This window comes from Pteronotus mesoamericanus, unplaced genomic scaffold, assembly GCF_021234165.1.
Source record: "Pteronotus mesoamericanus isolate MK-2021 breed Mesoamerican mustached bat unplaced genomic scaffold, CSHL_Meso_final scaffold_232, whole genome shotgun sequence".
Lineage (NCBI taxonomy): Eukaryota > Metazoa > Chordata > Mammalia > Chiroptera > Mormoopidae > Pteronotus > Pteronotus mesoamericanus.
Genome location: NW_026555311.1, coordinates 25468906 through 25489198, shown reverse-complemented (window position 1 = coordinate 25489198; position 20293 = coordinate 25468906). Strand labels below are relative to the sequence as shown.

The 20293-nt window shown below is 34.5% G+C and overlaps 1 protein-coding gene across 1 annotated transcript in view; it reads left to right on the top strand.

Annotated features, from left to right (window-relative positions):
* PTPN13 (protein tyrosine phosphatase non-receptor type 13) overlaps window positions 1-20293 on the top strand; it is a 198351-nt gene that overhangs the window by 35524 nt on the left and 142534 nt on the right. Inside the window, exon 2 of the mRNA XM_054591769.1 lies at window positions 7881-8000. Within this exon, the coding sequence (XP_054447744.1) occupies window positions 7886-8000 (115 nt within the window). The 5' untranslated portion in view covers window positions 7881-7885. The remainder of the gene's footprint in view (window positions 1-7880; window positions 8001-20293) is intronic.

The following is a 20293-nucleotide window of genomic DNA, read 5'->3' as shown; positions in this document are numbered from 1 at the left end:
ATGGATCAAAAGTTAAAATGTAGAAATAACAACATTATTTAAATTGTTCTGGAGTTTATTGTAGTCATTTTATCTTTAAATCCTTAGTAAATAAGAAAGTGAGAGAAAAACAAGAAATTGCTCTTTTGAGTAATGGATTTTAAAACGATGACTGTGTCACCAATCCACAAGTTCCAACTTTATAAACACATGACATCTTGATGGGCTTTGTCTGTTTGTCTATGGAGAAGAGATCTGAGACCTTAGCCATGGATTTTGGTTTCTTTAGTTGTGTACATTTTTTAAAGAATAGAAATTAACTTTTAAAAAACATTTTAAAACAATAAAAAACAAAACTATGTGTTAACTGATGTTGGGGCTTGGCTTCTCCTGACAATAAAAAATAAGCCAATCAGGTTCATGGAACAAGGAAGAGGAATACGGATTAGTTTTTATTTTCTTCTCTTTTTAACAGCTTTATTGGGGTATGGTTGACATAAAATAAACTGTACATAATTAAAGTGTACCATTTAATACATACATACATACAATTTGACACACACACACACCATGAAACCATTATCACAATCAAGATAATGAACATATTCATCATCCCCAAATATTTTCTCATGTCCCTTTGTAATCACTCTTCCATGCCTCTTCATAAGGCAGTGCCACCTTCAGGCAATCGATTTGCTTTCTCTAACTATATACAAATCAATTTGTATTTTTTATAATTTTGTATAAAGGTAATCATAAAACATATACTTTTGTCTATCTTACTTGACACATCATACTTACTTTGAGACCCATTTTTGTATGTATCAACAATAGTTTATTCCTTTTTGTTGCTTAGTATCCCATTGTGCAATTATACTAAAACAATATCTGTGATTTTAAGAATATTTTAAAAATAATATCTGTTGATAGACATTTGATTATTTCTAGTTTTTGGCTGTTACAAATAAAACTACTATGAGCATTTATGTGTAAGTCTTTGTGTGACTGTGTGCTTTAATTGCTATTGGGAAAATACTTTGAAGTAAAATGAGTAGTTCATATTATAGACTTATACTTAACTTTTTAAGAAATTCTTTAAACAAACAGTTTCCTAAAGAGTACCATTTTATATTCCCACTGGCAATGTGTAAGAGTTTTGGGTCCTCCATGTGCTTGTCAACAGTTTGTATGGTCTTTCTTTTTCATTTTAGCCTTTCTGATAGCTATCTAGTTGTGTGTCTTATTATTTTAATTTTTATTTCTCTGATGACTAATAATGTTGAGCATCTTTTCAGTTGCTTATTTGCCATTTATACATCTTCTGTGATGAAGCTATATTCAAATTTTTTGCCCATTGAGAAAATTTGGGTTCTTTATTTTTTTATTATTAAGTTTTCAGGGATTTTAAAAATATATTCTAGATACATGTCATTTATCAGTTATGTGATCTGAAAATATTTTCCTTTAATTTGTAGGCTGTCTTTTCAGTCTTTTGACAGTTATTTTTAAAAATATTTAGTTATTTTTAGAAGGAAGAAGAAAGGAAGAGAGGGAGAGAAACATCAATGTGCAAGAGAGACATCGATAGTTGCCTCTCGCACGCCCCCAACTGGGGACCTGGCCTGCAGCCCAGGCATGTGCCCTGACTGGGAATCGAACCGGTGACCCTTTGTTTCGCAGGCCAGCACTCAGAACACTGAGCCACACCAGCCAGGGCTTGACAGTTATTTTTAAAGAACAGAGGTTTTAATTTTGATGAAGCCCAATTGATCTTTTTTTCTTTTATTGATCACACATTTAGTGTCATATCTAAGAAAACTTTGTCTATTTAGGATTACAGTGATTTTCTCCTAACTTAAGAAAAAAGGCCTCCCAGGTATTAAACACATAAAAGCTTAATTGCAAATTATCTAAAAATAAATATTCTTAATGAAACATTCTAAAACCTGGTTCTTAAGCTGTAAGGTCAATTTTATTATTTTACTCTGCAGGTAGAAAATTTTAAGTCAATTGAAGGGTTGTTTATTTTTTTTAATCGAATGTATTATCCCATTTTTGAACTTTGTCAAACTTCCTTAAATATTTTTAAACTGCACTTGAATAATTTAAAGGCTTTTTTAAAGTATTTAGTAGTCTGACAAAGTAACCTTCCCAAGTACTTAAATAAATCTTCTAATGAATGGAAATTTATAAGTATGTAAAGACTTAAGTTCTGTTATATGCTCTAGTGATATTTTACACATTAAAATATCTCAACCTGCGGTGGCTGGTGTGGCTCAGCGGATTGAATGCCAGCCTAAAAACCAAAGAGTCGCAGGTTAGATTCCCAGTCAGGGCGCATCCCTGCATTGTGGGCCGGGTACCCAGCAGGGGGCGCTCAAGAGGCAACCACACATTGATGTTTCCCTCTTCCTTCCCCTCTCTAAAAATAAATAAATAAAATCTTTAATAAAATACCTCAGCACATTTTCTTAGCATTAAATTGGAATCACAAGGCTGATCTGTTATTCTAACTGACCATATTCTCTTATTATAAACAGCTAAAATACATAATATGTACAGATTCATTAATTAAAAAAAATACTAACGTATGAGTTTGCTTCTCTTAAACTTTTATAAGCTGAATGGTGAGTCTTCTTGTAAAAGATGCTTACAGTTTTGGGGGCTGCCTTCTAAAATGACTGGTTCCTTACTGCTCAGGAAGTTCTTATCTAGGATGTTGAGTAGATCTTTGCCCCAAACTAGTGACCACACAAGAGCTCTATTTTATAATAGCTTTGTTCTTGAAACAGGGTCTTCTTATGGCCCTATTTCCTTAGAATCAATTTAAACATTTCTAATTCATTAGTTTACTCATAGACAGGTTTTTGTACTAGTTGATTGAATTCAGTTAATTTGTTCACTATTTCATTTTGTTAAAATCACTTATGACTTTTCTACCTGTGAGGGACCCAAATCCTTCAAGATTAAAATGGCGTCTGTTAAAATCCTTTTGTGGCTTTGCTTATTGTGGGCACAGTTTTAAGGTCATGACAGTAATACCTATGTTAACAAAAAATATACTAATTTTTCTGGTTATGTAATATAATTATTTTTCTTATTTGAAAGTCTTTCCAAAAACTGTCTAGTTATATAGCCCAAAACTTTCAAGGAAATAAAAGTGGACAATATGGTTATATTTATTGTAAAGCAGGGCCATTTTGGTAATAAAATATGCCGGTCATATATTTGTACCCCAAGTTATCTACTACTGTGTCTAAAGTAAACAATTGAAGTAATAGACTTTAGAGTTGTTACCCTCGTCTATTGGTTAACTTCAAGCTATTTTTTTCTCCACCCTTTTTTTCCCTTTTGCATCCTTCCTCCACTTCTGCATTTCTTTCATTCCCTTTTCTTTTATTCAGAGGTAATGAATCTGGAAAGCTATAATAAAGGTGAATACAATTAACAGAGAGAGAAGATAATGGTATGGTAGGCAGTTGTCAAAGATAGTGTTGGCAGGCGATTTATAAGGTATAGTTTTGTTGTTTGATTTTTAGAAAGCTGCTTTAACATTACATTAAATCTTGATGTTCAGTGATTACAGAGGTGTGGCATATTTTTTAAATCTTTTTTGTAATTGACTAATGTTGAGAGAGAGAAAAAAATATATTAATTTGTGGTTTCACTTATTTTTGCATTCATTGGTAGATTCTTGCCTGTGCCCTGGCAGGGGATTAAACTTTACAGCCTTGGTATATTGTGATGACGCGCCAAGCAGCTGAGCCACCCGGCCAGAGCAAAATTCTTAAACATTTGGTAGCAAAGCTATAAATCAAAAATACCAAATCTTTTCTTTTGGCTAATGACATTGCATTACAAAAACAAATGTTCCTTCTATGTTTTAGAATTCTAACACGTTCCAGCCAGGGATGCATAAATATCCTTTACTGAATAGGAAAAAAATTTATAAATAAAAATTAACAGAGAATTAAGAAAATAATTAAGACCTGACTGAATCAAGCAACAAAAATTGTGTTAGGAAGTTACTTTTACTTTTTCATTTTCTTATTTATAGGAAAAAATATATTTAAAACAACAGTTTATTTAAAAATAAGCAAAACCTGTATATTAAGATTTAAAACTACAGGGCGGGGCAAAAGTATTGTACATTTACAGTTGTTTGTATGGAAAATAATGAGATAATTAATAAGTAATAACAAGAATAAACTCTGTTTCGCATACTCAGAAATGTAAGCTTTTGCCCCATCCAGTACATTATAATTTGTTTCATAATATAGTACAGAAAAACAGCTTACCAGTATTTCACCCATCACTTTTCTCACTCTTGCTCTTACACTCTCTTTCTTTTGCAGGGGGAAATTCTTCCCTTGCCTCTATGTAAAAACCCAGGTCCATAATTCTCTTTTTACCCTTTTATAATAATAATAACTACAGTCACTTAACTGGAAAACACAATGTCAATTCCATAATTAAATGTGCCTAGTCAGGCCCTAGCCTGGTAGTCCAGTTGGTTAGAGCATTGTCCTGATACACCAAGGGTGCAGATTTGATCCCCGGTCAGGGCACGTTGGTTACAGGAGCAACCAATGAGTGCACAACTAAGTGGAACAACAAACTGATGTCTCTCTCTCTCTCTCTCTCTCTCTCTCTCTCTCAAATCAGTAAAATAAAATTTTTTAAAAGCTGCCTAGTCAGTATATTAATCAACAGTTTGATCTCCATTCAAAACTAAAACTTTCCCCTCCCCTAGCTAGGATATGGTGTAGATGTAGATAGAACCCAGTGAAATTAGCTTCGCATTTTGTTACTTGTCTCCTCATCCACTTGGCAAGTTGCTATGTCTGACTCCACAAGGACTTAACCTGGGAGAAGGAAGAAAAGTAGAGAGGCAAACAATTTTTTAACTGACTCCCGTTGTAAAATGGCTTCATTCTTTTTGAACTTGATATGATAAGGGTGAGTCTTTCTCTTGTTTGTACTTTTGTGAGTTCTTCAGGATCCTTCACTGGAACCAAAGTACCTGTGATACTTAATTTTTTTCCTCCTACTAGCCAATACCTAATTCTTCTTTCTCCTCCTCTTCTCCTTGTTCTCTTTTTTTCCCTTCAGTCTTCCTTTTCTTCCCTCCTCCTTCTCCTCCTCCCCTGTTCTTTCAGTGGTACTCTGGAACCCTTGAGTGGTACCCTGGATAGGATTTTTTTAAAGAACTTTATTGAAATTCACATACTATAAAATTCACCTTTTTAAAATGTGCCTTCAATGGTTTTTAGTATAAACACAGAGTGGTAGAACAACTATCACAATATGAATTTTGGGGACCTTTTAAATTATATGGATAGGAATCCTTAGTTCCAGGCTGACCCTCTGTGTAGCCGTGCTTCTTGCCCCCTGTCCCCCTTCCCAACTTCCTTTCCTCTACTAATAGAAGAGTAGTAGCTCCCAACACTGTATGCCACCTCACTCTGACTCCCTCGCGTGCCCTCTCTTCCCCACAAGCTGCTGCCTCAGAGTGATATATAAGCCTTTACATCCCTAAAGTATCAGGCATCAGTCTGTAGTGTCCCCCCAACTCTAGGGGACACATATCAAACACTTCAAAGTGTCCCACTGAAGCTTCTTTCACTGGCTTGAGGTGAAACAATGACGCTTTCCCATACCCCTCTTATTTGGGTAAACAAAAAAATCACAACTCTCTTCAAAGAAACTCTCCTTATGCAGTGCTCTCTCTATTCTTTATACCTGTGTGTTGGCTTTAGAGCTATCTAACTGCTTCTTAGACATATTACCTTAGAAATTTGCAACAGGATAGTCTTTTTTGCAAATCATGTTAGTATCTGATTGCTAATAGTATCTTGATGCCTCTGTTGAAACTTACAGGGTCTTATTTATTATCTCTTTTATCTCTTAGAGATAACTCAGTTATCTCTTAGAAGAGAATGAAATTTTTATTTTTCCCTTTAATAAATTTAATTTTTTTAATGTCTTTTCCTTTTTGTTATAATAAAGTACAAGAAAGACCTAGAGAGTTTTGGTGGTCGTGAAGGGATCTGCATAAATAATCATACTTCTTACTCAAGCTTTATAAAAACTTCTGGTTTTTCAAAGCAATCTTTTATCTTCCCTTTTAATTACCACATTATACATTTAAGAGACACCCCCTCAAGGCAGACTCTAAGCATAAAATGCTATAGTAAACATTTGAAAAGGAAAGTAATAGGACAAAGCTGACTTCATTTGTATCTGGAGTTGCTTTTTTTAGTCTAAGTTAAATGATCATAAATGTAAATAAAAATAAAGTATTAGATTTTTTTTGTTAGTTACCCTTTTATAGGTTAATTTTGAAATCTAACAAAAGATATAATTACAGAAAAATAACTATTTAACATTGTTTATTCCCTCTAGCTTCTTTTCTCAATGCATCTGCTTCTGCCTACCATAACATACACATTGCATATTATGCTTAAGTTGGTTTGGTCTCAATAGAAATCTTAGTAAAGAGCAATTTTCTTTTCAAGAATTATCAATTCACAAAAATCTATTCAGGAGGTTTTGACTAGCTGCATTTCTCCCTTCCAAAATTTAAATAGGATTATTGAAACCCATAGAAAACCTTAAAGGTTATCAGTATATCACCTGCTTAATTGAATGCCATTGAAAAAATTGACCCTACAAAAATATTCCAACAAAGGCACCTCTCTAAATTTTTGTAGTCATAGATTATGAAGCATGCTTATAGGCATAACCTCTTTCTTTGTCATAGTCACCCTAAAACAACATTATTATTATTATTCCTAGGTCACAAATAAGAAATTGAGATTTAGAGGTGAAATGGTGTTCCTGGGGCAAATGGTAAATTAGCAGTGTAGGGGAGGAAGAAACTTTACTCTTTAAAGTTCTTTTGGTTAATGTAATAATTAAATCTACATGAGGAATGAACAAGAGAAAATGACCAAGTTTAATTACATACATGAGAGAGTCAGAGACCTCACAATCACAAGAGGTTCAGAGACAGAAAGTTAAAACAAGATACAGTATGGCATTCTGAACTAAGGATGAGGTAAGGCACCTTGGGGCTTCAGAGGGGAAGAAGGCCATATGAAGGACACTAAGAGCAGATGTCAGTAATTAATGTTTGCCCTGTCCTCTAGATAAGTCAAAAAAAAAAAAAAAAAAAAGTAGTCTCTAATAGTAACTCTTACTATGGGCAAGTCCCCAAATTTAAATTCTTCAAGGAGACATAAAAATTTCTCACAAAGCTGGAGGGTCTCAATTGCCATCAGCTCCAAATAATTCATGTGCCAAAGTGGCACATCTTGGGGAGGCCAGCTCTGAACCTCTTGAGCAGCAAAGCTGGGTCTAGAAATAGTTAAGTCCATTCAGTGTACAATTTATAGTTATAGCATATACTGGAGATAGAGAAATCAGTCAACAAATGGAAGAGATGTATTGCATCTGCCTTCTCCCACTATGGCTGCAGGTCTCCTCTCTACTCCTCCTACTCTTTTTACCCAGATGGATAGGATGAAACTTGGAACTGTAATCTGAAAGGCTTTCACTTCCAGATTGAAAGGCTGCTTCAGTTTAACCATCTGCACTTGCACTTTGGCCTCCTGGGACCCTAAGTTCTGTCTTCTCTCATGAAATAGTCAGCACATTATTCTCTAGTTCTGTCTGTAAGGTTGCCTCTATTGTGCTAGGGCAAGTGGTGGTTTGGAAGGTTGTTTTTTTTTTTTTTCCTTTATTTCCTTTACCCTCTGAATTTCATCTTGCTTGAAAGTCATACTGAGAAATGAGGTAGGCAGGGACCTCAGTCTCTCATCACTGACGTAGAACTCTCACTACTGCCAAGTACAGTAAAGTTGTTGATGTATAGCCCATCTGTTACCTTTGTTTTGCAGGTAATATGCACGTGTCATTAGCTGAGGCCCTGGAGGTTCGGGGTGGACCCCTGCAGGAAGAAGAAATATGGGCTGTGTTAAATCAAAGTGCTGAAAGTCTCCAAGAATTATTCAGGAAAGGTAAGTCTTTTTTCCCCACTAATTTTGAATATTGGGTAGCTGAAAATAGATAAAGGGGCAGAGTGTAGAAGAGTTACTTACTTCTCAAGGCTAAAAAAGCTCAGATCTATTTGAACATCTTTGATGTGCCTGATATTGTGCTGAGGACTGAAAATATGGTATAATGATGATCAAAACCAAAAACATTCTCTGCTGGTAGGGAGCTGATAGTCTAGTGTGGAAAATAGCTATTAATAAAATGTTTATATTAACAAGTGTAAAAAATTGAACCATGTCAAGGGCCACACAGGAAAGGATTCACAGACTCACTAGAACCCATAATAGGATTTGACATGATCATGAGGAGGAAAAGGAAGGCCTCCCTGTATAAGTCACCCCTAAGCTAAGACCTGAAAAAAAAGAACTTAACCAAATTGGAGGGAGGGAAAAACATTCCTGGCAGAGGCAATAATATGTGCATCACTGTAACTGTAAATCAGGATAATGTATACAGAATAACTACTTAGGCACTTCTCTGTAGAGGTAGTTGCCTGTTCCAAATGGTTGTGTGGCATTTTGGAGTGGGAAATTTGAGGGAGTCACTCATTGGTTGTCCAAAAACATTTGATAGCATACTGAAAAGCTCCACATGAATATAATATTTCTCATATCTATATGACCAACACCTGTTTAGAACAGTAGGCAGAGACCAAGCTTCATCTGAAAAGGGAGAATCGATCTTTGGTTTGAGTGAATAATCAGAAACAATAAACATAACAGAAATAGATGAGGCAATAGTTTTCAAAGTCAGGTCCCTGGATGAGTAGCATCAGTGTCACCTGAAAACTTAATAGAAATGCAAATACTTAGGCCCATTGTAGACCTAACTGAATAAAAAGTTCTGGGGGCACAGCTCAGCAATTTGTGTTTTAACAGGTTTTTAAACATGTTCTGATGCATGTTAAAGTTTGAGAACCATGATAAGTTTGAATTGCTAAAGACCAAGAGCGTGGGAACCTTTTAAAAGTGGTAGGGGTGACCACTGATTGAATATAGATTGGGGACAGATGGTAAAGCTTTGTTGTCATTCTTCTTCTTGCTGTTGTTTCCCAATCCAGGGACTGGAACTTAAAACGATGTTAGGTCCCACTCCACCCAATTCTGCTATAACCAAGATGTTTGAAGATCTTTGATTAGAATTAGGATAAATCTAAAGAAAATGAATTCATTTTATTTAATGCCACTTACCTAAAATCTAGCTATTTTAATAGACCTTGTTGCTTTGTTCCCTTTTTTTAGTTTTCCAGAAAATTTAAAAGTATAGGCACTCTAGAACTTAGAACAGGTAGCCATGAGCCAAAGGTGGTATGGAAGAAAGGATATGTTGGTGGCATTAGTCAGTTAATTAACAATAGTCAATTAATATTTAAGAAACGTCTGCTTGTGAAGTATTGTATGGAAAATCCCAATATGTCACCGTTGCCCTTCAGGGATTTATTCAGATCAGACGCGTGTAAAAAATTTACTACTTCTAAAGAGTGTGCCAAATGAATGATAGACACAGTAAGTACTACAGGTGTTAGGTCGGAGGAGAGGAGAGAATACTTCCTTTCATTGTGCTAATGGCAGGATCACGGCCCTGTCTGTGACTCAGAATGTAAAGCGCTTTGCATACTCTGAGTACCGGAGGGTTTTCTTTCTTTCAAATTTCGTAATTTTAATAGAGATTGAAGGTCTGAATGTAAAGTACTTGTCATTGAGATGCAATTATTGCATAACGATACTGGCACAATACAATAAAGAGACTTAACTAGATACACAAAGTAGATGGAGATAAAGCACAGACGCACAGACGCTCACAGACGCAGTTCAAAGCGACAGGAGCTTGATGCTGAGTGTGGTTCCCCAGTATTATAAAACAGAAAGAGTTCGTCCATGTGGTGCTAACAGAGCCAAACACAACATGCTGAGAACTGCAGTGGAAGTGCCAGTCAGGAGAATGGGAAGTTGATGTTCTAAAGCCCAAACTCCCTAAAGGTGTGTAGCTTACAGAGTATATAGGGCAAAATCAGGAGACACTATAGATTAGGGAATTTGGGATCGTGTTGGGAACTGATTGGTTGGAGAGGAGGAAAAGTAAAAAATCATTTATTTTGGTGTTGAGGAGAGTTCTGTGGTGTTTCAGTGTCCCTCCATCAGGTCTCAAGGGAGAGCAGCCCCGGGGCTGTTACCTGAGGGCCCAGGCACTGAAACATAACTGAGTCAAGATGTTATCTTGAGCCTGTCAGAGGGCTGGATGGTTTGACGTTAGTCAGATCCAGGCTACTGTCTTGTGCTGCTTCTGGGGTTGCTCATTATCCAGGGAAAAGCCTAGGTCTCTGAGGAATAGAGAGAGAGAGAGAGATGATTTCTAGAGATGGGATTTAAAACTAAATTTAATCAAAGTTATAAGGACCCTTGGTTTCACTGGGTAGGCGCTTGGCAATGCCACTCTGTGCCCCAGGTGCACTGCCTCTGTAATAGCTCTCTGCAAAGCAAGTGCTGAAAGGTATTTTTACCTTCTTTTGCAGAAGGAACAGTCCTCTTCAAATTTCTTTCAGTTAGCGAAAATACGTGTTAATATAGATCTTTAATAAGAGCTAAGTAGATTAAAACAGACTTTGAAAAGCAAGGGACGCCTGTATTAGTTTGCTTATTTTGTGGATGAATGGTGTTGGTCATGGTTCTCCAGTAAACACCCTTGTGAATAATGCTTAGTATTGTCAAGGGATAAAAGCAGGTAAAACACAACGGTCTCTAAGAAGTCTGTTTTTCTAAAATGTGTTTTCTTCTCTAGGTTTTCTTTGTCTTTCTCTGTCTCAGTTTTGGTTATGAATGGCTTTTTCTTCCTATCTTTCGAATTTGTATGTTGTTCCGGTGTGTTTTTTAGTATTTAAGTGAAAGTGGACATTCCTATGATAAATGGGAGGTAATAAACATTTCTACTGGGGTTTTATTGAACACAGGGTCAAGAAAATTATTTCTTCATCTTTTTGGGCCTCCCTGCAATTTAAAGCTTTTAGCCTTTTTTTAAAACAAACTTGTTGTGGTTATTATTTATTGGATAATCATATCTAAGCATGACTTTGTTGCAAGACACCATATTCACATGAGTTTCTCCTCAGAGGAGGTAACATGTAAAAATTTTTTCAAATGTATAATTCTAAACATTTAGATAATGGTGATGATAATAATTGGTTTCCCTTATGTTATATATGTTTCTTAGTTTTATTGTCTTGTTACTATTAAACTGTAATCTGTGTGATTACTTTTTAGAATTTTTTGAGATTTGGTTGTAGTCTTGCATGTGGTCTCTTTTTGTAAATACTCTGGGAATTTGGAAAAAATATATTATCTTTCTAGGATATAACTTAAGCTTGTTCATGGTTATGCTTTGAAAATTTTTCTGTGTTTTTATTATTTGTCAAATCCTTATAATTATATTTTTGTCTGTCTTACTACTGTTACCATGTGTTTTCATGCAATTTTTTGTGATATGTATAATGGCTAATGACTAATTTAAATGGATTGGATCTTCTATCGATATAAAACATCCCTTTTTTTCTTATTTACTGGAAATTCTATCTAGTATGCTCTTAATTTTCCCTTTATTATATTATCTATTTATTTATATTTTGTTTATGTCATTACAGTTGTCCCAATTTTTCCCCCTTTTCTCCCCTCCACCCACCCCACCCCCATTCCTTCATTATCCATGTTCACAGGTCATGCATATATGTTCTTCGCCTTCTTTCAGCACTCCCCCATCTTACAGGTTTCTATGCCTCTGATTCTGTTTTACTTGTTAGTTTATAAGTGAGACCATATGGTATTTGTTGTTAGTTTATTTTACTCATCAAGATTCCACTTATAAGTGAGATCCTATGTTATTTCTCTTCCATTAACTTTTTTCACTTAGCATAATAGTTTCTAGTTCCATCCATGCTGTAGCAAAACATAAGAATACCTTTTTTACTGCTGTGTAGTACTCTACTGCCACTTCTGCTCCTTTTCTGTGCCAGTTATGTAGAATATCTTTTCTTCATTTTCAAATGATCCATGTTGAAACCATTTCTTACAAATAGTAGATAGCTGGATTTTCCTTTTATGCCCAGCTGAGGAAATGCTATTAATTCAAAAATTAAATAAAAATTCTGGAGAAATTTTATTAAGGGTCCTTTCTTCCTAATTATATGCTTCTCATTTCATCTGATTGACTGATTGAGAAGCATAGCTTATGTCCAAAAAAACATACACATTTAAGATTTTAGCTTTTACATCATGGATAAACTAATGCAGGTGCTTAGTGGTCCTAGATTATTAAAAAAAAATGTCATTCTCATACACATTCTAGATAATCTTTAGAACTGAAATTTTTGCTGCCTTGGAAAACTTAGCTTACAATTTTGTTAGTTGCCCCAAATGGTGAAATTTTTAAAAATTAAGAAACTATTAGCACAAAATAAATCTTTTGAATGTGGGATGTTAAGCTATTAGAGTAGTTGATTGGTTGTTGTGAAAATTGCCTCTTTATAACTAATGAGGAAAAGACCCAATCTCCCTTGCTTAGGCAAGGATATAAATCCCTTATAAATCCCTTTTATTATGCCTGTTGTCATTTCTGGTTCCCTGTTCAATAAATAATAAATTCATGAAATTTGTAAATTAAACAGTTAAAAAGATAATATAATAAGGCATTTTGATAAAGAAAAGTACTGCAGAAAAACCCAAGCAAAGCTCATTGTCTAAATAAAGAAAAAAATTCGGAGTTACCAGCAAGTGTCCTGGGAAAATTGAGAAGACCACATTACATTTCACATTGTTTTTAGAAAACAAATTTAGATATGGTTGCAGAGAGCAGGGCATATGAATCCTTTGGCTGTATTTCATTATAAATGCTAACTTGTTATATGCAAGAGTGAAAACTACAAGTTACTACAGATAACTGGGACAAATATCAAATAAATGTCTCTACTCTTCACTCATTAAAAGGTGTTTAAAAATTAGAATTTGCAGGTATTTGTTTAAACAATCTTACTAGAGAATGATCTATTATTTTATCAGCAGAATTACATGAAATATTAACTTCTTCCTTTTTTTTTTTATAGAATTGCTTTCAATGAATAAATACTTTTAGGGAAATACCCTTACTATTGAAAGGAAATATATATATATATATATATGAAATATATAACTCAGAACCACACATACTTATATATTGTTATTTATGAAATTAAACTCTTTGAGCTGGAAAGATCTTAATCCATTTCACTAATCATGTTTAGGAATAAGAAAACAAAGCCTAGTTCCAATGACTTATAAGAATTAATACTGGCAGAACAGAAATAATGTAACTATTTTTAAAGTAAGTCTTTATGAGCAGTACCTATTTAGAGTTGTAAAATTCACTTTATGTATACTTTATGATTAAAGTTTTAAAATTGATATTTCTTTTATGAGCAAAGCAACAGAATATTTAGAAAAATATCTGGTGACACCCTGATCTGTATGGCTTAGCTGGTTGGGCATTGTCCTGCAAAACAGAAGGTTGCTGGTTTGATTCCAGGTCAGGGCCAGGATTATGGGTTTGGTCCCTGGTCAGGTACATGCAAGAGACAACCAACCAATGTTTCTTTCCCTCTCTCTGAAATATAAATTAATAAAAATTTTAAAAACCTGGTGATAAAAGTGACATCTCTATATTATACATCTATTAAAAAAGTAATAAGGAAAAATTATTAATAAAGTTGTTGGAAAATTTAATAACTTACGTGAAATAGACACCTGAAAAGACACAAATTAACAGAAGCTCACTCACAAAAAGAGATGATCTGAATTGCTTGTATCTATTATGATGATTTAAGTGTATAGTTTAAAATGTCCCAGGAAGAAAATTCCAGGCCCATAGTCCTTCACTAGGGAATTTTAAAAATTTAAAGAAGAAAAAGCAATTCTATATCAAATACTTGAAGAAGATTGGAAATGAGAGAAAACTTCTAAACTCATTCCATGAGGTCAACATTACTGTAATATCAAAATCAGACGAAGACATTAGAGAAAATATACCTATTGACCAATATAGCTTATGAACATTAATGCAAAAAGTCTTTAACAAAATTTTAACAAATTCAATCCAACAATATATAAAAGTGATAGTACATCATGATCAAGTAGATTGTAGGAGTGCAAGACTGATTTAACATTCACAAATCAAGCAGTATAATTCACCATATTTTGCTTATAAACTAAATATAAGCAAAACCATATGATCATCTCAATAGATGCAGGAAAAATAATTTAATACAATCCAACATTTATTCCTGGTTTGTTTTAAAAACCTGCCAGTAAAAAAAGAACTAGCTCTACCTGATAAAGGGCACCTACAAAAAAATTAAAGGTAACATTATACTTAAGGGTGAAACATTGAATCTTTCCCCCTAAGATCAAAGTAAGGATTTCTGCTCTAGTTACTTATATTCAGCATTGTACTCAAAGTTCTAAACAATGCAGCAAGGCAAGAAGAAGAAATTAAAGGCAACCAGATTAGAAAGAAAACAGTAAAGCTGTATTTATATGAATAGTACATGAATGTCTGCATAGAAAATTTGATGGGATCCACAAAAAAAGTCTCTAGAACCCAGAGTTCAGCAAGTTGTGGGATACAAAATCAATATAGAAAAATCAGTTGTATCCATATATAGTAGCAGTGAACAACTGGAAATTTTAAAATACCATTTTATTTTATTCTTATTTATTTATTTGAATTTTTATATGAGATTATTTGAGCCAAATGTATGCCAAGGAGCAAAATCTTAAATGCCCCGGAGAGTAAGTTTTGCATCTCCTTTTATGCATTTGAAATTAAAGAAGGTAAGGAAGATTACAGGGAGAGAGGAAGCAACTCAGGAGTGGGATTGCAAAGTAGTTAAAATTATGTGCTCTCTGAGGGGTGGCCATGTGAAGATTGGGTTGTAATTATGTGTTCTCTTGAGGGGCCTGAAAGGGGGCACTTGAAAGGAATGTTAACCTAAATACACAGAAACAATGGACAGGGCTTGCTTAAGGCAATGATAAGCCTTTTAGTAAAGAAGCTGTATGTTTGGAACGTGACTACCCACCATAACCTGCCCAGATAAGAATTTATGATCAGATCGCCCTCTGAGGCTATTTTCCATAGATTCCCTATTTTCATCCACAGGAAGGTAACCTTTCTGAACAAAGTAAAATTATTCCTTGTTATATTTACACACTTGGCCTGCTCCCCCACCAGAAATTTCAAATCAGTTCTTAAGGTCCATTAGTAGAAGAATGAGAAGTGAAATTGAATTATACTCTGAGAGTTGAGCTTTGGGTCTCGAGTTGCCTTTAGTGACTGGTTTCTGAAAAGCCTTCTGCTTCCTAAACTGCAGCACAACTTTGATCTTCTCCTTGGTCTCATCAGGGTTAAGGCCCTTCATGAGGAAACTTGGCTTCTGATGAGGAAGAAGCTTGAGGTGTTTTCACAGGTAGTAATACATTGGAGTCGGGAAGCAGGAGTGGAGGATGTTGCCATCTGAGGCAGAAATGGCATATGTTCCAAGAATTTTAGAAGTAGAATGTGAGGAGAGTGAAGAGATGAGTTGAAGCACACATGAGCAACTCCAAGAAGTTGAGATAGTGTTCTTGATCCGCCTCTGAATCATGTGTGGAACCAAAGCACACAGGGTTTTGCAAACATAATTGCTGATAGATCATAGTGTTTTGTTTTTAAGGATTTTATTTATTTATTTTTAGAGAGAGAGGAAGGGAAGGAGAAAGAGAGGGAGAGAAACAGCAATATGTGGTTGCCTCTCATACCCCCCCATAGGGGACCTGGCCCACAATCCAGGCATATGCCCTGACTAGGGATTGAACCAGTGACCCTTCGATTCTCAAGCCAGCACTCAATCCACTGAGCCACACCAGATCATACATTTCTGCTAGAGGGTCTGAGATAGTCTAGCTGGTTCTCTGTGAACAAAGAATTAGACCTGGTAGGAAATGAAAGATGAAAAGTAACTTTTTCTGCATTAGCCATCCAGAAAGCAACTAGGAAAGGAAAGTGCTAAACCCCCAGAGCAGGACTTCCTTAATTGAATCATCATCGTGCTCTATAATTGGGGACCCTAAAGAGGTGTCTGCCCATTAAAAACAAAACAAAACAAAACTGGAAAACTAAAGGCTGTCTAGATGAGGAATGGCAGATGCATGGCATAAATGCCACCCTCTTTCATCCCATGCCATGAGAAACACCACCAATTAACTGTGGTACTTTTTCCTGCTAAGATTGCGATTTTTCTGTGTTGAGATCTATGAAATTGTGAAGACTGCCTCTTCCTGTCTGGGATCTTACGTTATCCTTTCAGATGGAATGTTACTGGACAGGGACCCAGCCTGAGCCAGTCTGCCTCAGGCAGGCCTGTAGTATGTGGGTTTTTGACTTTGCACAGGAAAAATTTCATGATACGAGTCCAAGTGATTTTGGGAGTATGTTTATCAAAGCAGAGAACAGTGAAACAAGGAAGGCCTTAGGGTAGCAGACACAACTGGAGGGGGCCTAGGCGGGGCTGCTTTGACTCACTGAGGTCAGAGAAAAAGGGTTCTTGGAAACAGGTTCCGGGGGTTAGCCTGGTACAGGCTGCTGCTGCCTATTGCTCCCCTGTAAAATACTACTTTAAGTTGGTATAAATCTAGAATATGAATTATGAAATAAAATGAAATAGTCAGGACTAAGCCCAACAGAAGATGTAAAGATTTCTATAATGAAAACTAAAAAGCAATGCTGAGAGAAATTAGAAAACACCTAAGTAAATGGGAGGGCAATTCTGTGTTTCTGGATTGAAAGACTCAGTATTGCTGTCAATATTCTCTAAATTTTTATATATTCAGTGCAATCCCAATGCCTTTTTTTGGTAGGAATTTATGAATTGATTATAAAATCCTTAATTCAGTGGACTTAGAATAGCCAAAACATTGAAATATAATAGAACAGAGTTTGAGGGCTTATATTACCCTATTTGAATATTTATTAATAGAGCTACATTAAAAAATATATAGCTACATTAATCGATATAAACAAATAGATGAGTGGAACATTGTGGAGTCCAGAAAGAGATCCACACTTACAGGGTTGATTGATTTTTGAGAAAGATGCAAAGGATAGTCTGTTCCATGAATGGCGATGTACCAATTAGCTACCCACATGCTAAAAAAAGTATTGGGTAAAAGATAGTTTTGACTTTGACCCCATATTGCATACAAAAACTAATTTAAAATGGGTCATAGATCTAAACATAAAACTTTAAATTACAATATAAAAGTTCTATAAGAAAGCATAGGAGATAGTCATTGTGACCCTGGGTTAGGGAATAGTTCTTAGATATGATAGAAATGCATGATTCGTAAAAGAAAAAAATGATGAAGCAGGCTTTATCTAAATTAAAAACATGTCTTCTAAACACATTGTTAATAGAATGAAGTGAGGAGTCAAAGGGTGGGAGAAAATACTTGCAAGTTACATAACAGATACCAGACCTATGTCCAGATTACATAACCCTCAAAACTCAATAGTAAGAAACAAATAATCCCCCCAAAAATTTTAAGCAAAAGATTTAACATACATTTTACCAAAGAAGATATACAGATTTCAAATTTCAAATAATAACATGAAATTATTAGTGGTCAGGGAAAAACAAAAGTCTTGACATCATTAATCATAAAGAAATTGCAAATTAAAACCACAGAAATACTAGTACATGTCTATTAGAATGTTTAAAATTTAAAAGACTGCCATAACCAAGACTTTGCAAAGATTTGGCGGCAAGTGAACTTTTATACATGGCTAGTGAGAATGTAGAATGGTTTGGTTTTACATCTTGGAAACTTAACAGTTTCTTAAAAAGTTAAATATACACATGCTACCGAAAAGAAATGAAAATATATGTCCATACAAAGACTTGTATGTGAGTGTTCATAGCAAATTTATTTACAGTGGCCAAAGCTATAAACAAACCAAATGTCTATCAACAGGTGAATGAATAAACAAATTGTACATCATGTAATGAAATACTACACAGCAATAAAAAGGAGTGGACTATTGATACATGCAACAACATAGGTTAATTTCAAAATAATGAATTATGCCAGCTGAAGGAAATTAGGCAAAAATAACACATGTTGTAGGATTCTAATCTAAAATCTAAAAATGCAAACTAATCAGTGGTTGCTTGGGGATGAGAGTTACACAAGGGGCTAGGAAGCGAGGATTACAAAAGTATATGAGGAAATGTTTGGGTGGTGGATATGTTTATTATCTTGATTATGGTAATAGTTTCACAACTGCATTCATGTCAGAACATCAAATTGTAGTCTTTAAGTATCTGCAGTTATTTTATGTCATCTACATTTTAATTAAAGCTACTTTTTAAAAATACATCATATTTTCTAAAAATTGCTTAGTTTTTAAATTTAAAGCTTTAAACCTTTTTCTTTATTAACTTGAAACTGGTTATTTTTAAAAAGAAAATGTTTCCCACTCAAAAGCCCCATGTAACTAATGACTTCTGCACTGGAATGTCCAGATAGAATTTGCTGTCTTGCCAAACTCTGGTTCCAGAAAAAAGTAAAAACAATACATTTTCATATGAAAACTGAGAGTAGTTACCATCAAGAAAACCCTCATTGAACAAATTACTAAAAGATGTATTTCAGGCAGAAGGAAGGATAATCATAAAACCAAAGAAGGAAAATATAAAACTTTCAATCTGGTAGAACCAAAGGAGAATAAGTAACGGCGTGAGAAGGGAGGCAAAGCACTGAGCTTTTAAAATTTAATTCCTGATTTTTTTAAAGCCTTTATTAAAAAACAAACTTTTTATGAATTAAAAGCTTTTCTGTAAATATTTGTATAGCATATGCAGCTTTTAAGAGACCAAAGCCAAACTCATCTGTATTACATTTCTAATGATCTACAATCATAATTTGTTGTTTGACAGGGTACATCAGTTGTCTTTGACATGCTACATCTTGCCTTGCATTCACAAGGCCAGAACTAACAGGTTCTTCAAGTTAAATGTGTTTGAACCTGATAAAATTACTGCATTTGTACCTTGGGAACAAACTATAAAACATGAAATTAATTTAATATCTGGCATTTTAAAAAGGAATAATGTGGGTTGCTTAACAAGTACATGAAGCACTTAAAGTAAACCTCTTTTCCTATAAATTCACAGTCAAAGCACTTGTTGCGATTTGAAATTATTTGACTCTAGCTTTTATAAACAGACCATTTTATAAATTAAAAGAATCATACATTTAGAAGAAAAGTTGCTATTGGTTATGCCCTCCTCTAGTGCCATATTTGCAGATATATGTAATTTTATTCACTATATTTATTGTTTTAATTTATATGTGTATAGGGGTTTTAAAAATACTGAGGTATAATGTATACCATATAAAAACATTATTCTTAATTGTACAGCTTGATGAATTTTATGAATATATACACTCATATAAATACCACCGTCAACCACCAATGGGTGCCGGAAGACTCCTTCATGCTCCAGGGTAGTCAACTCTGGGTTACCTGAGTAACATTTTTATGACATATCACATAGATTAAGTTTTGCCTGAAAATAAACATTGTACAGTGTGAACTCTCATATTTTCTGCCTTCTTTTACTCAGCATTCTGAGATTTATCCATTTTATGTAACCAAGCTTTTTAAAGAAAACACATTACAATTACTTCCTTTTTCTCAAGTAAAGAAATTAAAAGGTGGTTTTGTGCCTTGCATCATTTAGTAACAAGCTAGGATTTTTGCTTTTCTAGAGTGATGTGCACCAATTATGGTTAACATTTTTATGAGCAATGTATACTTAATATTTCTTTTTGAAAAATGGAATAGTTTATCATTCGAACAAACCTCCTTCCCCCTTTTTTCTTTGAGAGAAAAAGATATTAAAAATGTAAAATGGGGGGTGAGGTATGAACAGCAAGAGAGAATGTCATTAGTGATAACAAAAATATTTTTCATAAGCAGTTACAGGTCAGCGTTATGTGGAATCATGTCATCTTAAATAAACAAGTTCCTCTCTCGAAAACTGTATTTCCATCTTTCTCTGGAAACTGAAAACATATACTTATTTTCATTGACTTTTTATTCGGTTCTCCAAAAATGAGATAAATGCTAGTCACCCCTTGCTAGTACTGGTTTTCCAGTCTTTGTATAGATTCCAGGCCCTTGAAAGTGAAGAGAA